This window comes from Larus michahellis, chromosome 1, assembly GCF_964199755.1.
Source record: "Larus michahellis chromosome 1, bLarMic1.1, whole genome shotgun sequence".
Taxonomy (NCBI): Eukaryota; Metazoa; Chordata; class Aves; order Charadriiformes; family Laridae; genus Larus; species Larus michahellis.
This window is the reverse complement of record NC_133896.1, coordinates 207854897-207878749: the sequence shown is the minus strand read 5'-3', so window position 1 is coordinate 207878749 and position 23853 is coordinate 207854897. Positions and strand designations below refer to the sequence as shown.

The 23853-nt window shown below is 40.8% G+C and overlaps 1 protein-coding gene across 1 annotated transcript in view; it reads right to left on the bottom strand.

Moving 5' to 3' along the window:
* The window catches only part of PGR (progesterone receptor), a 41835-nt gene extending 26817 nt beyond the window's left edge, over positions 1-15018 (bottom strand). The window contains exons 1-3 of the mRNA XM_074570918.1: positions 14899-15018; positions 13305-14577; positions 11865-12016 (exon numbers count right to left, since the gene is read on the bottom strand). Coding sequence (XP_074427019.1) covers positions 11865-12016; positions 13305-14446 — 1294 coding nt within the window. The 5' untranslated portion in view covers positions 14447-14577; positions 14899-15018. The remainder of the gene's footprint in view (positions 1-11864; positions 12017-13304; positions 14578-14898) is intronic.
* Positions 15019-23853: the final 8835 nt, after the last annotated feature.

The window sequence follows — 23853 nt, the reverse complement described above, 5'->3', positions numbered from 1 at the left end:
CGTGCTCGAACTGCTAAAGGAGGCTAAGGAGTTTGAGTAGATGTAGTAATGACAACACTGTTCCTGCAGGAATAGGAAATTATCTAGAAAAACAGAAGTTAATAGCTTGATTTATATTGATACCCATTTTAATAGCGTATATTATTTATATAGTAGTATTTTAAAATTATGCATCTAAGATTAAGCATTACAAATCAAGGGTGCAATACATTGTAAAATTTTAAATTTACAGTTACACATTTAAGTTTAGCTACAGCTCTTAAAAACCCCTTCATAATTTATGGGTTATCAGTAGATCCAACTTCCACTTCAATTGAAAATGAATGAATGAATTCATCATCTTGTAACAACTCACAAACTGCTTATTCTAAATCCAAGATTGAACAAAATTTTTCACACTGCAAAACAAATTGTAAATAAATCACTATTATGAAAACTACTCTTCTACGTGCATATGTTCTAGAGTTTAAGATTAGACAGGATTAAATAATCTCTCTGTCCAGCACATACCATGGAAGAAATGAACTCTGTTACTGGAATTCAGGCATATTAAGAATTTGCTTTGATCTTCAAAAAGTGAATACTCTTCAATTCCTATTTATTTCATAAATTGTATTTAAAAATCTAATAATGACCAATCTTTATTATGTCTTCACCTGGTTTATTTCTTCCATAAAGCCTCCATGACGCTAGCATTAGAAAAAAGAAACAAGAAACAGCCAAAACCCTGCCAACCCTACCCTCCCATGAGATTATGGTGATAAAATCTTAGGCGCTTCTTGTTTCTTACTGTCAACCACTTCTTTGTTCTCAAGACTATAAAAAATACACGAGTCATATCCTGAGCTTGAATTACACCTTCATGTGAGTTTTCCACTCCACTTGCCTCCATTCAATCTCTCCCCAACACCTCCTGTCCTGAAGTGTATTCCACTCATTCTGATTCAGCTGCAACTTATCTGGAAAACACATAAGGTTCAACGATATAGAATTTTTCATAGTCTCATCTGTCAGGGATTTTTTTCGTTGTCTCAATCATCTGATTGGATCTCGTATCTATAGATAAATGTGAGTCAATGTTCTCATCTGAAACCGCTTCCATCATTGTGCAGAGCTGGGTTCTGAGAAACTACTAGTTGCATGACATTAATATTTAAGTGGCGGCAACCATCTGAAGGACAGATTGTGTAAGAAATGGAAAACATGCCAGATATTTGGTTAATTTCAAAATTATGGGCCAATACTGACATAAAGGTGTTTGGAATGTTTTCATGGAATGCTAAAACATTTATTTGAAAATACATGTGCTGTATCTCAGTCTTTAGGATCACCTATAGTTTAACTAATTAGGTCACTATGTGAGCATTGCAGTTATATTAAATGCATGTACTAATAAAGCATCCAAAGACACCTGTCAAGATAAAATTCCTGTTCAATTGGTATCTTGTCATTCAGTATCTTTTATATGACTACTGTCATTATAAGCAGGAAAAAAAACAGAAAATACAGGACAGTAGTCTAATCACTAGAGCACAGGTCACAAGGTAAAGATTGGTATTTGTGTTTCTTACAAAAATATGAATCTGGCAACTTTCTGGCAACTGCCACTTTCTCGGAGGTCTTCACTCAATGTTACGTCTCCTATACATGTTTACTTTTCACATCTTTTTGAAAGAGCATGTAGTAGCTCTCTCTCAATATATCAATGTATCAGCTTGTGACCTAGATTTGATTGAGAATATCGAGAAAATACAGATGAGACGATTTCATCTGTTACTCATATGTTCCAGATTCTTGTAGCATAGCATTTTTCTTAACCTCCATCAAAGTCCATTTGTGGACTAGGTGGAATTCCTAATGCAAACAGACAAATGCAGTTTTAAGTACTGTAATGACTATTGCTATACTGGCAGGTTTATAACAGAAAGTGGCCAAAATGCCAAGCGTCCACACACAAATACGATCACAGGTTTTCCTATCAGTAAACCTGCACAGATAGTATGCCAGCACTGAGAAATTTTAATCCGAATACTTCTGGAAGTAGCATGCACGGTGTCTTTAAAAACTACGTATTAACTTAGCTCCCTGACATGCTGCAAGTCACTTAAAATCACTTGAGTAAACTAATGAGTTGCAGAGATTTTGCAGACGTGCATAATATGGACAACATAAGGCTTTATTTGCACCAGGGGTATCAGATGCAAGCACTCAGTTATTTGTGTAAGTGCATCTGCGCTGAACTGCTGCCACCCAGCACAAAAGCAATGCGCTTGTTTGCAAACTCTCAGTTCCTCCTCTCTGCAAATAAAACTACTTTTTCAAATCTTTTTTCTTCTCTCCCATATGTGATTCTGCTTCCCTGTATCATTCTGAACTGTCGAAGCTTTCTTATAAAATCACCCTATCCCTTCCCTACCACTGGAGGACTGTTCTTTGCAAAACATATCACAGTGTTTTATTTAGCCTAGTTTTAGATTTCTGTATAAAACTGCAGATATCTACTGCATCTCTTTGTAAATTATTTTATCGCCAAATGTCTCCCAATGTCGACTTTTTGCTTCCTGAGAGCTAGCGTCCACATTTCGCTCAATAATTTGCTACCAATACATTTTACCCTCTTATAATATTTTTCAAAAGTACCAATTAAATCAATATGTTTAAAAATTCAAAGGAATTATTCTTTTTAACATAACTAAATTTGGAACTCCTTGTCAGGGGTTCCTGTGGAGGCCGATAAGAAATATAGTTTCCAAACAAACAAAATGGAAAATAGGTTCACCTGTATACCTATACTAAACATAATGATGCAGATGCAGCTTTTTGAGTAAAACTTTGCCTTCTGGAAGGTAAGACAATATACCAGGGTAAGGATTACTCTGTACTTTCTCTGACAGTCAGGTTTTCCATAACTAGGCAAACAGTCTAGCCTAGTTCATCATCAGAAATGGGAAACACAGCTAACGTGACCTACGCTCTGATCTAAATCAACCACTTCTCTATTTACATGGTTCAACCCACAGCAAATGTGGGCTGAATTTGCCTCTCGCTATGTGGGTTTATGAGCTTTGGTCTTGAAGAGCTAAGAATCTATACTACATAGTTTGGAATACTGAAAATACACCCTTCATGTCCTGGTATGCCATTACAGCCCATTACAATCTCCAAGATTCCACACACCTCAAATAATTTTTTTAGATTATTTAATAGCAATTTCATTTCTGTGCTAACATTTTCTCTAAAAATAAAAAAAGGTCCCTGAAGTGAGACTTAAGACTCTAACCACTTAACAAAAAACCACATCCACCACTGACCTTACCATGCATAATCTTTTTATAAAAAGGCCAGCAGTTAGTGGGGGACTCACTTTCCATTTCCCTCTTTGCCCATTGAAATAAAATTCTCATTTCCCAACTCTTAAGTGGGTGTCCTTACTATTACCTTGTAGTCTATACTGGTATAAAGACCTGCTGCTGATGCAAATCTGCTTCACAGCAACGAATTTCAGATTCAATGGACCAAAGAGGGCAAAGAATGGATAGCAGAATAACTTGTGACTGTGCTCCATCCTGGAATCTTCTTCTAGCTCAAATAATGTGGAACTCCTTTCTTCATAATAATACAGCTCAAAGTGAAAAAAATAATGATTGCATTGCAAGTCATGCAACAGCTTGGCGATCAGGGCTGCAAGGAGGGAAGGGTGTGTTTGACTCCCATCAGGCACTGGAGATGATGAACATAGCTCTCATATCCTGAGGGATTGCCTTACGTTGTCTACGGACTCAGTCATGGGGTTTGTGATTATAATAGGTACTAGTAATTCCTTCATCTTTGTGAAGCTAGTCTTTAATTCCTTTGATTTAACTACTTGTGATGAAAAAAAAGGGTTAAGTAAAAACATTTTGTTCAAATAGAATGTAAAACCATAAAATGTTCATTCCTAAGGGAAACCCAGCATTTTTTTATAGTGTACTTTGCTTTGGAAAACAGATTTACAAGTAATTTTTGAAGTAATCCTACGGACAACAAACTTTTGGTATTCTTCCACTCCATTGTCTGTTGTTTTTAAGCATGTAATCATACAGTCCTCTATCAGGTATTTTTGTTAAGTGTACCAAACAAGATCGGTTTCTCTAGAAGGAAAGCAGCATTTTCGAACCACTATATATCTTACACTGCTTTCTTTCTCTTCAACAAACCACTCCCAATGTTTGCAACATCCTTGGCTGACTCTTTCCTTCTCTTGTATCCTGATCTCAAAATTTTCCTGCCTTTTGCTGTGAATCCTGCAACATCATTGTCTTTTTCCTTCCAAAATCACTTCTCCGGACAGCAACCTGAGCACATTGTTTTTATGATATCTACAAAACAGAACAATTAAATGTAGCTATCCTGTTTTCATTTATTTCCGGGCACAGATAAAAGTTACAATCCTGTTTTTTAACCTTTAATTTCCCTGTCTGTTCCATCATTTCCAACAAGAAAAAAAACAAAAACAAAACAGCAGAAAAACAAAATGAAGCAAAATTAAGTCCTATTTCACAGAAGCTATCATGAACTGCAAAATCAATTTCATATTCATTTTCAGTTGGTTTGCTTAGATTGTTTACCACAGCAACATCTTGAAAGGCATAAAGTCTTTGAGTCTAAATACAGGAACTGACAACAGTAAAAACTTCCCACAGCTAATACCTTTTAGAAGGAGACGTTGGCTTCTACAAGCCAATGTTACCAGTTAACACTGTGTCAGAAGTGCTCCTTGATCACCATTTTTAAGTAATTCACTACATCGGTGGTATAAATACGTGAAATGATGTAACTGTCACCCTTTTTGTCAGTAAGGGGTCTATTTCTTATAAATATAGAAAATGGGATTTGAACACAAAACGTACTTAAAAAGCACTCCAACTATTTCAGAGGTATCCATCATTGAAGCACCATTTGTTCTTCTTAACCCTGAGTATTGTATTCTTCTACCAACATAAGAAGCATTATATTTGTATTTCAGTCATTCCATCATCCTGATTTTAGTGAAAGTATTACTGCACACTGCCATGGTAAGTTTTTTCATGTGTATTTTCCTCTTACTCTTTGACCTGTCCTACTACTGAACCAGTGGCACAGGGTCACTCACTCTAAGAGTAATAAAAGTAGAAAAAACAGAAACATTAGTAGCAGGAAAAGGTAATGTGTGAAAAAACATATATTGCTGCCTGTTGAGTGAAACACCCCATGGACAGCAAACTGCGAAAAACCCATAAAGAGGGTATTCATTTCACAAACTAGATTCTAAAGTGTGAAAATCCAGCAAAACAAGTAATGTACACTCCCTTCTTGGGCATGAGAGAAAAACAAGCACTTTAGGGTGCAGTTTATCTTGAGTAGATGTCTTAATTTTGGTTCTTTAATAGCCTACTGCACATTTAAAGTAATTGGCTGAAACGTGGATGCCCACATTGTAAATGCCTACAGCTTGGTGCAACAAATCCCACACAAAATATTGTCTTTGAGGCTAAGGGAAGGGAAGACGGTATCATAACAATTGGCTAAGAATAGGGTAATACTCTCCTGGATCTCAATGCCTGCATGTAACTCTACGTTTTAACTACAAAAGATTCCAGGTTGTTGAAACATGCTTAGACGTTAATTGATATTAAGCACCAGCCACTTGTGAAAATGCTGGAATCGTGACTACGTATAACCAGGAAACCTGCAAAGTGCAGACGTATCACTAAACGTAATGGCAGACTGCGACACACGAATGACCATTTGTTAAATCTTTCCACCTGGGAGTTTCTAAAGAACCACCTCCTGCTAGTACACCACCAGTTCTGTGGAACAGATACACAGCCTAAGGAGATTGACACCATCAAACCTAAATCTATTTTCAGCAGATAGCAATTTGACTACAAATACTTACATTTTAGATACTCATGTTATAGAAGTATTTTAATACTTTAAAAAAGTATTATTTACCTATAATAGTATAGGTATTAATTTTATATATAATAATTTATATAATACATTAAAATAATTAATATGAAATAAGTATTTTATATACTTATTACATCTCTTCTCTATACTACAGAAATGTATTGGCTACCTTGGTGATATGGGTGGGATTCATACCACCAGAGGCAGTGTGCATCCTCACCTGACGCTCCTTTATTATCAGTGCTGAGAAGCAGTTCCTGTTAGAGGACTGTTATTTTCACCCCATGAAGATACCTAATATAAGTCAATGAGTTACTTCCTAGCATTTCCTGTTTCTCTCCATTCACTAAAAGTAAGCGAACTTCAGGCGAGCAGCTCGGGTTACTCCCATTGTGCACATCTCAAGTTAGAACAGAGGAGCACCCAGCAATGCTGAGCAGTCAGTCGCTGCTGCTCTTTAAAGCCTGTGGTTTTACACGACCGGAAGAGTTTCTATTCCACCTGAAAAGATGTTTAACGTAGTATTCCATACTGTTTCTAAAATACTACATAAGTTAAGCCAAAAATTTTAGTAATTCACATTTCTGCAGCTGATTATGTTCTAAAGCACGTCTATCAGGAAACCGATAAGTCGTCACCACGAGAGCAGAAGGAAGTCCAGCATTAGCACAATGGCCAAAGTACCAGCACGAATGCAATAAGCTCCCTCAGCTGTTGTGCCTCATGTGAATCAATTAATCAAATTAATGTTTGTCAAATGGCTGAACAACAAATACCTCTGAAGTCAGAAGTATGATGTAGATATACAATTATGTATCAGTACAGGTTTTCTTCTTTCCCTTCTCAAGATGCAAATTCTTCGTTCTCACAAAAGCTGACATTTCCCACTTGAATTTTAGGACCTTCGATGAAGTAACTTTGTACATTTGAATTTGGAAATACACTTAGCTTGCTGTACGTTAACACATTTGGGTCATGTTCAAAATAAAAGAGCGTTAATAATATTAAATGTTATATTAAGTGAAAAGCATTTTCATCTCTCAACTCTGCATATGTATGCTTTGTGTGTTTGTATGTTTTCTACTTCACAAAACTTTCATTACTATTGAGCTTACAGTACACGCTGTACCAAAAGCTGATCCCAGATTTCCAGCTTGGAAAGTTGGATTAAAAATTGGAAATCCCTGCAGAATTAGGAGAAAAAGGAACTTTTTAAATCTCCTTCATCAATTGCACAGCCAAAAGGGTCACTATAGTACTGCATTTCACTCTGTTTTCAAAGAGGATTTTCTATTAGTGGTTGGCATTTTTATAAATATTTGGCATGCTGTGCCATTTTACATTCTGAAGCTATGAAAAAGCACAACTGTTTCGTCCAGCCATTTTCCTTTCACATAGTATTTCACTACTTACACAGTGAATCACACTGTCATCACAAAACTGCCGATACATAACATGAGTCAGATAAACTTTATCAGAAGGTTTGGCTGAAGTCATGGTCACCCTTCTTACTGTGTAGGCATAGCACGTCTTTACCTCCTCCACAAGAAACTCTCCATAATCAGACAGTGAAAACTCTTGTGGAAACCCTACTTCTGTCAGGTCGAGTTTGCCAAATTCAGGTCTCAGAGAGAAGAAAAGTTCACACTTTGTCAGCTAAGTGTTAGCTACTATACAATACGGCTGTGCTTGTTCCCTGGTGCTATTATCTGTCCAGCGCTGCTACCCTGAGCTTGAAGCACGTATTAAAACGAGACAAACCTGCTATATAATCATTGGATCAATTTTGTAATGGGGTCCCAGGTATTTAAACAAACCACGAGTTACTTTCTGACCCATCTGCTGTAATATCACGTACTTACGTTGGCATCAAACTCTTGACGTTTGGGCAGTTACTTTTCATAGGATGTCAAAAATATCAACAAAGTGTAAAGCAAGGCAAATGCTTTATATAAATATAGAATGCAAATTAGACATGGGAATTTATATAGGAAACACATCACCTGAAATTTTTTTTCAGAATTTAGGTAATTTTAATTTTTCATTAGTAACGTGACTGCAAAGGAGACACTTTGAACAGAAAGGCAAGAATGCAGGGCAGCGAGAACCCATGCGTTAGCAAGAGTGTAACTCCAGAATCCCCAAACTCTACATACCGGGTTCCTGTTCAGGACAAAAATTTTACCATGGCGTTACACAAGCATTTTGATCGTGGTTGCCCTGCATGGCTGCACATGAAGGTATCTTTATAAGACATCATACATGACCATTTGACAATTTAGTGCTAAAAAACTAAGAGTTCATTTCTTAATCTTCTTTCTCCTAAAGCCCCATTAGAAATATTATACCTAATTTTTGTTACTGTGAACATACATACTGTTAGCATTTAAAAAATGCTGATCATCAACAGCAAATTACTTTGCAAATATAGTGATTCTACATACTAGAAAGTATTTAAAATATAATTTCTGAAATTGTTTTGATTGGTAACTCCAAACTGCCCATCACTCTCAGCTCATGACAGGAGCAGCACTACCCCGTCAGCATACTGAATCCAACTTTGGCTTTTCAAATTTCTTAACTGAACATAAATCACAGTAACTTTATTTATTTTCATTGTGCCCAAAGGAGATCTTTAAGGCATTTTTAAAAAGCCTTGTATTTTGTTTGCACAATAAGTGAATCAAAGGACCAGTAAATCAGTTCTTTGTAAGGGACGAACAGAAAATGCACAATCTCTAAATGCAAATAAATGTTCCTTAAAAAAAAATAATCAGTATTTTCATCCCATTTTCTCCTCCCCACTTCCAGCACTAACTTTTTCCATATATACTATAATAGACTTCCCCCCCAAAACAGCCTTGCATCTTTTATTAACCTGCTTCAGGATTACGCTTACAGTAAAATATGCTTATTGTACCAACAGCATCTTTTTCTTCATGTATACAGGCACATAGGGGGAGCCAAGAACCCAAAAGACAGAAAATATCTACCAAATCATACATATTTAAGAATTCATTGCCAACAAACATTCTAAAATAATTTAATTCTAACTATACACTTTCATGCTAGTGATCCGCACACAGTTCTGACCCCCCGTTAAGCTGTGTGTGTATCTGCTATTTATATTCAAATGTATGATTAAATTATGCTTAGTATAGAAACATTTCTAGGTTTGTTTATGGCTTTGTTTCAAAAAGGTTGGAGATGAAAAATGGAGTCTTCTGGATAACTTAACAGTCCATTTTATCCCAAAGGAAGCATTTAACCAATACAGTATTTTCCACACAATAGGGGAGAGTAAAATAAATGGGGTGTGTATAGGAAAATTTTTGTGAAAAAATTACATAGACTATTAGAATTGAAACAGCCAACACATCTGAGATTACAGAAATAATTAAAATAGAAAATAGACATTTTCCAACAAATTTAATACCGCTATATTACGTACCTTGTTATCCACACACTTGAAAACCTTATAACACATGAGAAAGATCTCAAAATACAGAAAATCCAAGTAGCAAAAGCCATCTATTTCCAATTTTGTTTTAATTTCTCATGGTGATCAGTACTTTACGGAAAGTATATGAAAAGTAGAGTTTTGACTGTGAATTTGCACTCACAAAGTTCAACATCTTACTTACATGAATTATTATTTAAAAAAAAAACCCACATCTGTAGAAGTATTAAAAATTTTAAAAGGTAAATAATGCATTCCCACTCAAAGAAACGATGGGCGGGAGGCATTTTACATAAGAAAAATGTCTCAAATTTACATAATTGCTACTGTGAACTTTTAAAAACTATTTTCTATTGCATTTACAATAAAAATATTCTGTTTCTTCTTACAGAAGAGTAATTTGTCACCTTTATTTCTGATAAGCAATAAACAAAAAAGTACTTTAAGTCTAAATGATATCAAGTATGTATCCATAAATGGGATTATTTCAATTCTAGTAATTACACCTTATGCTTCCATTAAAATAAGAAGTCCATCTCTTTAAGGAACTCTCTGTAGACTTGCACTTTCTACACAAAACCAAGTAACTGGACTTGTTCATCTTGCTCATGCCCACACTGCTCATGCCTATCATTCTTCCCCATAAAACTCAATAATCTCAACTTTTTCTTATTATAGCCAGGTAGTCTGAGGTAGTTTTCCATTCTTTGAATATTCTTACCAAAAAACCCAAACACACTTCCTCACCATACTCTCAGTCTATGGAATTATTTACAAAATGGAAAGTATGAAGTTGCTATGTAAAACATAAACTTTTGTTTGTGTAATTGTGTTGACCTCTTATTTCTCTGTATAACTGTATTCTTAATCTGTAAAATTCTGCAAATATGGTCTTTGTAATCACTGAAATCAACCTTAAAATATTCCTACTTCTAATTTACATGCCTTCTTAACATTTATCATGAAAATATTTATGCTGAACAGTAATAAGATACCTTTTTGAGTAGGTTCACCTACTGCACAAACACAATGGGATACTAGTTTAGGAAGGAGATTAAATTCAAAAGTGATGGAATCAAATTAAAATAAAAAAATTACAATATTACTGTATGGGTGAAAAGTTAATAATAAAACCTGTTTTAAAATATGGCACTCATCAGTTATACTACACTCACTCTTACAACTTCAGCTCCCTCTCTTTTTTTAAAAGTATACGTCTGATTTACAAAAATAACCAAAGCAAAAAATGTGAAGCCAAACCAAGAGACCAGTTAACACAGTCAGTGAAACTTAAATGTATTCCTCCAAGTGACTTAAGAGACAAGTGTTTTCCTTGCAACGTAACACGTATGTTTCTAATGACTTCCTCATTAATTCCATCCAATGTATTAGAGAAAATAAGGCACTAGCTCAAAAGTTCATCTAGCCCACCTAGTCTAGTGTTACCACTTTGCAAGTACCTAGCACGCTAAGGGAAGAACAAGAGCATACATGTTGTTGTTCTTGTTCAACAGAACAACATGTATCTTAGAAAGCCACAGCACACTGAAACAAAAAAATCTAACTAAATTATTTTGCTAGACTTTTAATTTTCCAGTATTTACCTTTTCATATGAAGAGCTATAAACTATGAAGTTGAATGCACTATTTATCACAAGAAAACACACGATGCAATTTTTTATTTTAAGGAATCCTACATATTGTAACAATAATTTTTTAAGCATATGGAGCAGAAATTTGAATATCCCAGTTCTGACAGGATCAGATAAAAACCATAAAAGGAGAAAAAACATAAAATGTAGAAGGATTTGTTTCACCTCTTCACCAGTTGAACTATATAAAGCAATCTGCTCTTGTATTCATATTTAAATCTCAGTGGGTATTTATGGACAAGACATATATTATAATCCAAAAAGAAAAAATAAACATAGGCATTGCTACTGATTTCTTAAACCTGCAGCTTGACTTTGTAATTAAATGGCTATTTGGTACAAAAGTCAAATCCGTTTATTATTATTATGACTTGAAATAGTTCAGTGAAACTTGAAATACTTCCATAAATCTCAGGAAGCCAAATTCTGCATCTTGCAAGCAAGAAATATTCCACAACTTTGAAAACAAAATGAAGCCAAAATAAATTCTTATCTGCCTGGCATTAGTTCATACCCACAAAATCTTCCTTTGAATAGCATTTACACTTTTCAAAACAAATTGTGTAATACACAAGATTTTTATGGAACTCTACCTACTCAGAAAGACTGATAAAGGGTAAATAGCAGCAAATAATGAAAGTAAAACAAATAATACTAGCAAAATCAATTAAGAAAGAATTTAGTTGGTATTGACTGCAATATTTAAACAGTTGCCAAAACAAAAAACATTACCACAGTGATAATGTTTTTAAACATCAGCAATAAATAGAAGGTATGAAGATGTATTTCAGGTAATTAGGAACAATGGCATCATATATTACCTTCCATTGCCCTTTTAAAGAAGACTTTACAACTTCCACAGGTAAGTACTCCATAGTGGCAACCAGAAGCCTCATCACCGCAGATGAGACAAATCTTCTGGGGCAGCGATTCAAAACCGTATTGAGAACTTTGGCTGGTTTCTGTATCTGGCCTTCAAAAGAAAAAATAATTAAGAGAAATGAAAGATCCAGTTTTGCAACTATTAGCTACTTACCTGTATTAATCGAGTGTATGCTAAAAACTTTCTTTTCACATTCATAATCAAGCTACAGAAGGGTAAGAAAAATAAAGTATGACTGCCTTTCTGCTGAAGGGTTTGTCTCTACTAGGGTAAAAGGCACATTTGTAACATCTGCCTAGTCATTAAACAGAAAAGTAGTGGGCAAAAAGCTTAGTAGTATTTTAATCCATTTTAACTAAAAAAGGTACAATCTTGGAACGCTCTGTTAAAACGCTCATCTTCCTCAGATCAACAACTCTTGTAAGAGTAAAGTCATACTGACTGATACGCTATTTTTCCTGTAGACAGAATGGTACAGAGACAGAATCAAATAGAATTAAATTGAATCTCAAAAGCCTCTTTCGCAGGGCAAATAACTAAGTTTCATCTCAGCTAGAAAAACCTTTCACATTTGTCGCTTCCCACTCAGCTGCAGCGTTCTCATCAGTAACTAACTATGATGGGCACATTGAGGGGAGTGGAAAGTACTTCCGAATTTCTCTCCAAGAAAAGAGACAGACTAACCTACTAAACCATTATGTTTACAAAATCGGGGATTTCCGTTGAAACTGTAGCACTGTATATACGTGTTTTTGCATACATTTCTAGGCGATGCCCAACATCCTGGCATCATAGTAAGCCATTTCATTCTAACCAATCAATATATGAGCGTTTCACTTTTTATTTTGTGTGTGAAATTAACTGGTTTTTTTCTTTTTTTTTTTTTCTCGAATAGAGAATAGTATTTTGGGGAATATTTGGGTATTTATGGATGTTGTCTCGCCGTGAGTGAGGACAGCCTGGAGAACACTCTGCTCCCGCTCTCCGGAGCCGGTCCCTCGCTCCGACATCGGGACGGCGCTGAACCACCGTCGCGATAAAAACCTGACCTCTCCCTGAGCGCTATCGCGACAGAGAGATCTGCGAGGCGCCAGCCACAAAGCTAACACTGTGCTGGTCTCGCACAGCCCCGGGACACGCCGCCCTACACAAAAAAACAACAGAAAATGGCAACGCGGCTGCAGTTACCGTCTAAAAATCTCTAAAGGGGCTTCGCCGAGTGAAACCTCGCCCGTCCTTCCCCCGGCACCTCTCTCGGGGCGCCAGCCCTCACTCCGCACCCCGCGGGGAAGGCGCGGAGCCCTCCCGCGCCGCAGCGCCCGTCCCCTCCGCGGGGACACCCCACCGACGGGCCCGCCGCCCCCCCCCCGGCCCTTACCGAACGTAGCCGAGGTAGGGCGGGCACAGCTGGGGCAAGCCCTCCTTCAGCACCGCCGCCGGGAAGCCCAGGGGCTGGTGCCCGTTGAGACCCAGGGGCGGGTAGAGGCCCGGCGCCGCGGCCGAGGTGGAGGGCAGGCTGTCGGGCGGCGCTGCCCCAGCCGCCGCCGGCCCGTAGGCCCCGGCCAGGAGGGTGGGCTCCGTCTTGTAGAGGACGCACTCCAGCGAGGGCTCCTGCCCGGCCCGCGGGGGCTGCGGGTTGCCGCCCGGGTACGGGGCGGGGAGGCCGAGACCCTCCTCCTTGATCTTCAGAGCGGGCTGGAAGTCGCCGTAGGCGAAGTGCCCCTCCTTGGCCTCCGCCGGCGGGTAGACGTAGCCCGCCAGGTCCGGGGCGGGGGGCGAGGAACGCGGCCCGCCCCCGCCGCTGCCCTCGTACTCCGCCACGTCCAGCAGCTGCCGCGTACGCGAGGCCAGGTAGGCCGAGTTGAGCGGCAGCAGGGGCACATGCAGGTACTCCTGCCCCGCCGCCTCCGGCCGGACCCCGCCGGCGGGCAGGGCCGCCAGCCCGGGGGATTCGCCCTTGGGGGCCGCGGAGGGTCCCGCCGTTCCGCCCCCCGGCCCCGCCGGCCGCGGTTTAGCGGCGGCGGTCAGGGAGTCGGCGGCCGGCCAGAGCGGGGAGGGCCGCGGCGGGGGCTGCGAGGGGCCGGGAGCCGCCGGGGAGGCTTCGCCCGCCTTCTGCGAGGGGCCGCGGCTCATCGCGGCGTCGGGCGCCTCCGTCGCCTCCACTCCGAAGAAGGACCAGGGAGCCGCGGCCACGGCGGGGCTGGCATGAGCCGCGGGGGCCAGGAAGGTGTCCAGGACGGTGTCCAGGGAGTCCTTGTCCGAGAGCGAGCCGCTCCCCGGCTGGTACGAGAGGGAGTCCCGGTCCTCCTCCTCCTCCCCCGGCTGCCGCGGCTCTTCCTCCTCTTCTTCCTCCTCCTCCTCGTCGTCGCTGCTCTTGGGGTAGAGCAGCCCGTCCAGGGAGATGTCGATGTCCTCCGCTTCCCTGCCGAAGGGGTCTCGGCCGGGCTGGCCCTGCAGCAGGACCGCCCCGTCTCTGGCAGGCGGAGCCGCCCTGGGCTCCTTGGCCTTCACCTCGGTCATGGTGGCTCGGGGCAGGGCTGGATGCCGGTGAGGCTCCGGCCCGGGGACAGGGTGCAGGCGGCCGGGCGGCTCCTCACATCCTGGACGTGCCTGCTGAGGCGGCGGCGCGGGTCCCGCTCACATGGCGCTGCCTTCGCGGGACACACACACACACACACACACACACACGTCTCAGCCCCGGACCCCGCCGCCGGGAGGGGGGTGAAGCGGTGCCGGGGGCGGTGCAGGAGCCTGGGCGGGGGTGGGTGGGGAAGGGGGGGAAATGATGGGAGCGTGTGCGGGCGGAGCGGCGGGTGGGAGAGCGGGGTCCCCGCCAGGCGCCGGGCTGGCCGCCGCTCGCTGCCCCCCGGCTCCCCTTTTCCCTCGGCTGCTCCCCGACGTCCCCGCTCGGCCCGGCCGCCGCCTCCACGCCCCCTCGCCTGTCCCTCCCCGCCGCCAGCCCCTACCCTTACCGCGGGGCTGGGCTGCCGCGGCGGGGCACGGGCTGGCCCCTCCCGGACCCCCCGCTCTCCGCTCTGCCTCCGCCGAGCAGCCGGTCCCGGGCACCGCGGCTCCCCCAGCGGCTCTTCCAGCGGCTCCTCCTCCGCTCCGCCTGTCCCGGCCCGTCCCTCCCATCGCTCGCCGTGCCCGCATCCCTCTCCCCCTGCCCTCGCGTACGGTTCCCCGTGACTCAGGTCTGAGCTCTCTGGCCTCAGCCCGCCGCCCGGCGTTCCCCCTGCCTTCCCATCCCTTTCCCCCCATCTCACCCGGCGTTCCCCCTGCCTTCCCATCCCTTTCCCCCCATCTCACCCGGCGTTCCCCCTGCCTTCCTATCCCTTTCCCCCCCACCTCGCCCGGCGTTCCCCCTGCCTTCCTATCCCTTTCCCCCCCACCTCGCCCGGCGTTCCCCCTGCCTTCCCATCCCTTTCCCCCCATCTCACCCGGCGTTCCCCCTGCCTTCCCATCCCTTTCCCCCCATCTCACCCGGCGTTCCCCCTGCCTTCCTATCCCTTTCCCCCCCACCTCGCCCGGCGTTCCCCCTGCCTTCCCATCCCTTTCCCCCCGTCTCTTGTGCAGGTGCCCCGTCCTCACGCTTCGCCATCCCGGGAAGTGGAGCTCTGGGCAGGGCACAGGCAACAGGCAGGTTGGGTGGGTGGCTGTTTTGGAGAGCAGAGGGCAAGACAAGCTTAACTTATTTGCAGTGACAGCACTATAGTTTTCACCATCCTCTTCAGACGTTCACTGCAATTTTTCAAGATTAAGCTCTGGCCCAATTCCTTTCCCGATGCATTTTCCAGTAGCAAAGAAACCAAGGCATTGTAAAGTGTTTTAAATTACACTCCAGGTGTCCACTACAGCAGAGAAAGCACAGTGGTTTTGCTACAAAATGTTTGGAAAATGGGGCATTCGTTGCTTCTAATATTTTCCTTTAATTACTTTGTCAGGATGAATGAGAGGACATTTAAAATGGACATAATTTGCAGGGGCTGGCTGATCAACCTGCACGTAGCAAGTTACAATCCAGCCCAAGTTAGTTCTGACCAAGAAGCTGTCACCAGCTAATTGTTGTTTGGCATTTTGTACAAAATGCTGGCTTTGTGGCAGAACTCATTCAGCTCAATAAAACAATTGCTAATTGGAAAAAAAACCCAACCCTTAATATAATTTGCATTATATAGCAGTCTCAGAAGAGAAACGTGTGTTGAAAGATAGAAAGAATAAACTAGTGTAGGAGTAGTCCTCATGACTTTGAGTAGAATCAGTGTATTTTTGATTCATAGAGAAATATGTGCTGTTACATGCTTGTTTATCCTCTGTAAGTATAACGTGCTTTTCAGAAAAGACATATTTTCTCAAAAATTCTGATCACCACAGAATTTTTTATTTTACTTTCAAAATATTTTCAGACTGAGAAGGACAGCTTCTTGGTGAAAAAAAAGCATAACTTTTTGAAATGATTTCAGTGTTCTGAAAGCTAACATCAGAAATCATACAGGCCAAGTTTATAGAAGCAGTGGCTTCAAATAAACCTTATTCAGTGGGGTGTGTACTTTCTGTGTTATTCTTGGCAAAATACTACGGATGGATAGACTGCTTTCGGAGTCTGCCTTTTATTCCTTTAAGAAGTAGGAGAAAATCTGTAATTTATTTTTTTTTTAATTATGGTATTGTGATAATAGCTAACATTTTAAAACTCAGATGTCATGTAGGCATCTCTATATATATTCAGGGGGTTGAACAGAATGATACAGATCAAAACGTACTTGTTATGTACAGGGATATTTCTTGAACAGCAGTGTCTCATAGCGTTGATATTGCAGAGGAAGGATGTCTTCATAAAACCTATCGGTGGACCTGATGTTAAAAGAATGCTCTCAAAAGGCTATCCAGGTCTATTATGACATGCCATAAAAACAAATAATTTGCAGTTCTTCGCTGGCTACTGAATTTCTGGTTTTAATGCTTTAATATTTCTCCCTTCTCCCAAGCCTTCCTTTTCTCAGAAGAGACAGAAGTTCATCTCCAGCACTGTTCATCTCCATGCTCATTTTGGTTTTCCCCTGATGTTTTCATGCTTAGTCAGCTGGTTGTCATGCCTGTTTGTTGCCACTGTCACGCTTTCTCATTTCGACTTCCCCAAATGCACGCAGCATTTATGGCCTGTCTCTTTACAGAAGTGTGCTCCAAAAACTTGCTTCCTTACAGCGACTTGACTCGCTGCTGCTGCTGCTGCAGGACTAGGAGAGGTGAAGAGGCACAGAGGGCAGGATTAGGGCTTCCTGAAAGGAAAGCAGAACCGCGTGGTTTCCACAAGACAAACTCACTGCTAATGACTTGTCTGCTAAAACTCTACACTAACAAGGCCATGAATTAGTATCTTGGTCCATGCAGACCTTTCTTATAGTGACCACAACATTGTTCTGCACAGGCTCTTTGAGAACAGAGCTCAGGAGTTAAAATAGTGTTTTATTTTTTCACAGTTAATCAATACCTGAGAGTTTTGTACTATCATTGTTTAGGATATCATACAACCAAAATGTGATTCACTTTTTGTAAACAAAGAGGAAGAGATACTATCTGCTTCAAAGACCTTATGAGCTCATGGTCAAAAAAGTAAAAAAAGCAGCTTGCATAAGGAGAGGCTTAGAGGCTTTTGGTTCTATCATAGAAATAACATTTTTGTAAAAAAAAAAGTAAAAATTAGACCTCTATAACTGCATTTTGCAATTCCTACACTACAGAAAAAAACCCATGTTTTCAGCATGTGGTGTAGAGGATAAAAAAATAGCAGTGTCATGTAAATAACAGCACATTCTTGGTATGTTACAGTTCTTGGAGACATACTTCTGTGGTTGCATCCCTGTTCTGTAAATACTATAAAAAAACAGGGGTCTAAAAAACAGATCCCTAGTTAACATGCTAAATTTCACTTAAATTAGGATACCAGCAGACATTCAACATGCACTTCTCAGAGATCATAATTTTGAAGTACCAGCTAAGTCATGAAAGCACTTAACACCAGGGATGTGGTCTGATGGTAAATGTTCACATCTGAACTGGGTGATTAGGCTTCTGTAGTCAGGTAAGAGTCATAGATATCCATGGGGACAGTTTGATTCATCTTGCGGAGCTCTTCAGAGACACTTAATGTCTTATTAGAGATATAAAAGGTTTTCTGTGATCTGAAGGACTCTGATTCAAAGCCACAATTTTTTGGCAGTGCAATGTCTAAGATCAATGCCTAAGGTAAGAGATCTGAGTAGAGTCCTAAATCCTTAAAATGCAGTAGCAAATTGCTCTACTGCGATGATTAAAAACATTATAGGAATCATAGTTTTGGAAGCTGCACTGTAAGCATACTTTCTTTTCCCCTAAGCAAGAGCGTGCCACAATTTAATTAATCTCTGTGGTCTGTTATTGGGTGTTTTGTTAGTTTAAGATAAACCATCAGATTTAAAAGAAAGATATCAAAATTAATGGCTTACTAAATACAAGGGTGTCATGAAACAAATGTAAACGCAAAAGGGATCTGCAAACAGCAAAGTATGTGGCAAAGTGAGTAAGCAATAGAGCTATAAAAGGAGATGAGGGAAAGGAAGCTGATCACAGCGGACATTACATTATTTCTTGCTCTCAGGTGATAAAGTTGCTACAGGGAAAATATCCATACAGAAGGGAAAGTGGGCTCTGAGACACTTTTATCTTTATAAATTGTCCAAACGGGGGAAATAGATGGGTATTGAGTTATATTCACGGAAGTGATAGCTGCTCTTGGGACAGAAGCCGTATATTTTATTTATTGTTCTTTGTCTGGTTACACTTGAGCTAACGCTCACTGAACTGCACAACATAATGCGCTTGTAGCTGAGAAAATAAGCAGAGGCATGAGAAGTGAGATGCTTTCTGGTTTTATGCTCTACAGAGGATGTCATTGCTTGCTGGACGACATCCTCAAAATCTTTCTCAGGTGTTTTGTCCCGTGGCTTTCAATCACCTCAGGGTGTCAGAGGGCTTGTGCTTGGCATCCCTGAAGGCCTGGCTAGGAGACCTTTACCCAAGCCCGCCATCTTCTTCACAGTGCCTTTGTTGCTATATTGTCAGGACAAAGAAATAAAGGTTGCTTTCTATAAAATATGGCATTCAATTATCTGTATGTATGAAATACATATTTCATATAAATACGTAAAGTGGCCATATACATACAATTGAGCCCAGTGCTGCTAGGTGGAATGAGAGGACTCCCAGCAGTTTAACATTCATGATAGTCAATATATCGCAGCAAGTCTTGTTTGCTGGCTGGAGAGTAGGAAGTTGCAACCAGTGATGCTAAACAGACGTTAGCGTCCCCTGAAATTCAGAAAGAAGTAGTCAATAATTCTTCAGAAGTATTAAAACGAATATATTGATTAAATGGTGAGTCCTAAGTAGTCATAGAAAAGAAGATAAAAACTGGATAGGACCTCAGGAAATTTACAAGTAAATTTGGAGATCCAAATTGATGTGAAAATGCTATTAAACATAAAGATAAAACAAGGGTTGAGCCTAACTATGACACTTTTTAAGAGGTCATAAACTGGATGAAGTAGAGCTGACCTTGGAGTTGAGCCACACTGTAAATGGAAGTAGGCAGCATTTTCTTTTACTTCTGTGTAGCCTTTGCTGCCAACTTTAATTTCATAAGAGACATCCTTCCTATGCAAATTCAAATTGTTTTAGCAAGGGTTAATCTTGCGTATTATATTCCTAAGTTTTTCTTCCTGTTTCCACTCACAGTCTAATTTCCCACCAGGGACTTGGTTGTTCCATGAAGTCTCAAAGTTGACTATTCAGCCATAGAACATTCACAAACTCCTCTGAATTATCAGTTTCTTTTCATAACCTCAGGTCAAAGGTGTATATCCATTTTTATCTGAAATACAGTATTAATCTGTTGTGATTTCAATGTGAATCAATTCCTGATTTTAAAGAATTTAATGATGATGAATCATTCAGTAAGACTTAGAGTCAGCCTTTACCTTCTGGTCTCAAATTTAAGATAACAACGTGTCCTAGAAAGATCAAATAAAAGCTAAATGGAGACTAGTGTTACAACAGGAAGTTTAAATAAGTATCATACTGAGATCTGATGTGTGCTAAGAAGAGCCTATATACACAGCAAGTCTGACAGACTCGATGCGGAGTCCAGAGCCTCCTGTTGTCAATGTAGCCCCATGTTCTCGCAGCAGAAGTTGTATTAATGCAGTTCATCCGTGTACAGAAAGTAGCTTGGTCTGACCTTTAGGGTAGGCAGGATGACCAACAAAAAACCCTAATTTTTTAATCTAAGCAGCATTGACCTAGAAGCTGTTAAAGGTGAGCAGACATGGAAAATATTTATGCCATTTTAAAATTTACATGTTCATGTAGAACCTTTCATTCAGGAGACTGAGCAGACTCCCGTCTAATGCAAAGTGTCACAGCAGAGGTATGATATGGTGTAACTTAATACGCGAAGAATGCCTTGAAAGACATATTTGTGCTTCTCTCATTCCCGTATTATATGGCAGACTATTATTTTATTACAAAATTGGATTTTGCAGAATGATAGAACAATTTTTGAGATTTATTCTATTACATTGATTACATAGGTTATGCCATGTCAGGGGGGCAAATATGTTTTCAAAAAGTGAAGTTATATTGTGGAAGCTTTGAACAATTTTACTGCTGAGCTCCAATTAGGAAATAAAGTTATGAAGGACATAATTAAAGGAAGAACACAAGAACTTTCTGATTAAAAAAAAAAAAAGAAAAAATGGAAGATTTGTATGTCAGGTGACATCAATGCAAAGCAGCGCCCTGTTTGCTATAAGTAGTATTATGGTTATTGACTTCACATGATTTTTCTAATATTAAATTTTAACGGAGCTTTTGGGTTTGATCCCTCTTTTGTCACCCAACATTAATCTAATTGAAGTCAGTTCATCTACAGAAATGATGTGCCCACCCCTGGGCACCAAGACCACTTAAATTCTGGCTAAGGCTGAATCAGGCAAATGTCGGCACTCAAGTCTTCACAGCGACCAGCCTACTCTGGAGTATAGCCTCACCCTGCCTCTGCTGCTGTTTTGAGACAGAAAGTTTACCATTCTCTGCCCCCTGTTGCACAAATGCTTGTGCAAGAAGCTCACGGCTGGTTAAACGTACATTGGGTTTCTCTGCTTTCCACATCTGTGGAAAGCTGCAGGGTTTGTCAGGCAGAGGTAGACAGAGCTGAACCCAGAACAACACATAGGACAAGAGGCAAAGAGTAAGTAAAGTTACCCGAAACTCCATAAGAACCAAAACTCTCTGGAAATTTGTTATACAGCAGATGGAGATTTAAGCAATGTTTTACTTTATCTAGCAGTGATGGGACACAGTAAGAAAAGAAACTCAGATTATTTTTTACATGCTTGATATGATGACGTTTAGCCATTTCCAATTAGTTGGCATAGCTAAGCCAACCTCTTGCCTGGGTTTTGCAGATCATGTCTTACAGTGTTCTCTGTCTTTATATTTAATGGATCCAATTTTCTTACTGGATAAAATAATTTTAAATAATAACTTTTGATATATATGGTGGCATTTGAGGAAATTCTGATTTTCTAATTTTAAGACTTTTAGGCAAAACAGTGTTTTACTTCAATTAATATTTCCAGAAATTAAATTTCTTTATTAATAGTTAAACCGTCCTCAATCTTTGTCACTGGGCATATGGTATAAGGGAAATCTGAGGAGGAAGGCAGGAGGCCTGCATTATTGCTGCACAGCAGAGTGAAAGTGTGCTGTTGAAAATAGCTGAGTTATTTGATTAAATTAAAACTGGATTATTATCTCATGGTGTGGCAAGGTAGGGTTTTTCTGTAATTTATAGAGAACAAGACAGATAAGCACATGTGACAATTTGTGTGGTGAAGAATGGAGTCTGTGTGGATTCGCTACGAAGGGTCCATGAGTTATTCAGTTCTACAGCAAAAATGCTAAGATGTGAAGGAAGGTGGCCTGTGAGCCACCTGCTGAAGCCTGTGAAGCTCTGAGTAGAAGGACCTGGGGGTCCTGGTAGACAGCAAATTATCCATGAGCCAGCAGTGTGCCCTTGTCGCCAAGAAGGCCAATGGCATCCTGGGCTGCATAGGGAAGACTGTGGCCAGTAGGTCGAGGGAGGTCATTCTCCCCCTCTACTCTGCACTGGTGAGGCCACAACTGGAGTATTGTGTCCAGTTTTGGGCTCCCCAGTTCAAGAGGGACAGGGAACTACTGGAGCGAGTCCAGCGTAGGGCAACCAAGATGATTATGGGACTGGAGCACCTCCCTTATGAGGAAAGGCTGAAAGAGCTGGGACTCTTTAGCCTGGAGAAGAGAAGGTTGAGGGGGGACCTGATTAATGTTTACAAGTATCTAAAGGGTGGGTTTAAGGAGGACAGAGCCAGGCTCTTTTCAATGGTTCCCAGTGACAGGACAAGGGGCAATGGGCGCAAGCTAGAACATAAGAAGTTCCGTTCAAATACACGGAAAAACTTCTTTACGGTGAGGGTGAGAGAGCACTGGAACAGGCTGCCCAGGGAGGTTGTGGAGTCCCCTTCTCTGGAGATTTTCAAGACCCGCCTGGATGCAGCCCTGAGGGATGTGCTTTAGGCAATCCTGCTCTAGCAGGGGAGTTGGACTAGATGATCTCTAGAGGTCCCTTCCAACTCTGAAGATTCCGTGATTCTGTGATTCCGTGATGCTAAAAGTCAGCAGACAAAGGTAGATGTCCTTCACCTTTTGAAAGGTACAGTTCTATTCAGACGATGTATGGCAATAAAACCTACTCAAAATATTACCAATTGTTTCTGAATTGGCCAAGCATTAAAGAATCGAAATATTAGACTTTGAGGTTTGCATCAGATACTCGAGTGCTGTAAGTCATCACGGCTGCATTAGATCCAGTGAAAGCATTCAACTTCAAAGCTGTCAAGGCACCAATATTCTTTCACTATCCCAGTTCTAAAGTTCCTTTAAAGCATGTTGTTTAAGGATAGTAAATGCCAGGTCATTGTTTCCCAAGAAGCGTAGAAGACTTTCACATGTGTACCTTTGGGTCTGGATAGTCGTCTTGGCAGAAAACCGCTCTCATGGTGTCAGATGAAGCCAGTGTTTCACATTTGACTGATCACAAAGGGCTAACTTATTCCAAATTCTTGGGAAAGGGAACATAACCCCACATTGAGAATGATAAAAAGGCGGTCAAGGAACCCAGAAGTGGAGATTTGTTATACAAACACTAGATTTAAACCTCAGCAGATTTTAATTTATTACTCACTATTCAATAAAAGAGCCAGAGTTAAGCCACAAGCCTGCTGGGCACTGATTTGGATGTGGGATATTGAACAACAGAAAGTGAAGGGGAGATATTCCTCTGAGACATGACGGCTGCTCAGCTCCTTAAGTGAATCAGAGCAAATTAGATTTCATCACTGAAATTTAATGTTACTACATGCCCTTTATAAATGAAATCATAGTGAAACTTGTATGGAATATGAAAAATAAGAGGTCATCACTTCAATTAAACGGAATCTTCTAAAGGATGAGAAGGCTGTCTAAACCGAACTGGTATAAATTCTGGGCTCTTTAACAGATTGAGAAAACATTTTTTATTACAGAGTGAAACCTTCAAGTTACACAAAGTATATGTTCACCTGACATGACAATTTGAAGATGAGTCCCTTAACTAGGTGTGGAAAGACATAAAAGTCCTGGTTCCTTGTGCTTTATACTAACTCCAAAGAAGCAAATTTTTTCATGTCAGTAAAGATCACAGACTCTCCAGTCCTTGATTTTGAAAAACTCCATCTAAAAATACTCCTGTGTCAAAAAGCCTAGTTAATTCTGTTATTAGTTGTAGTTGTTGGTGTTGTGTTCATCCCTAG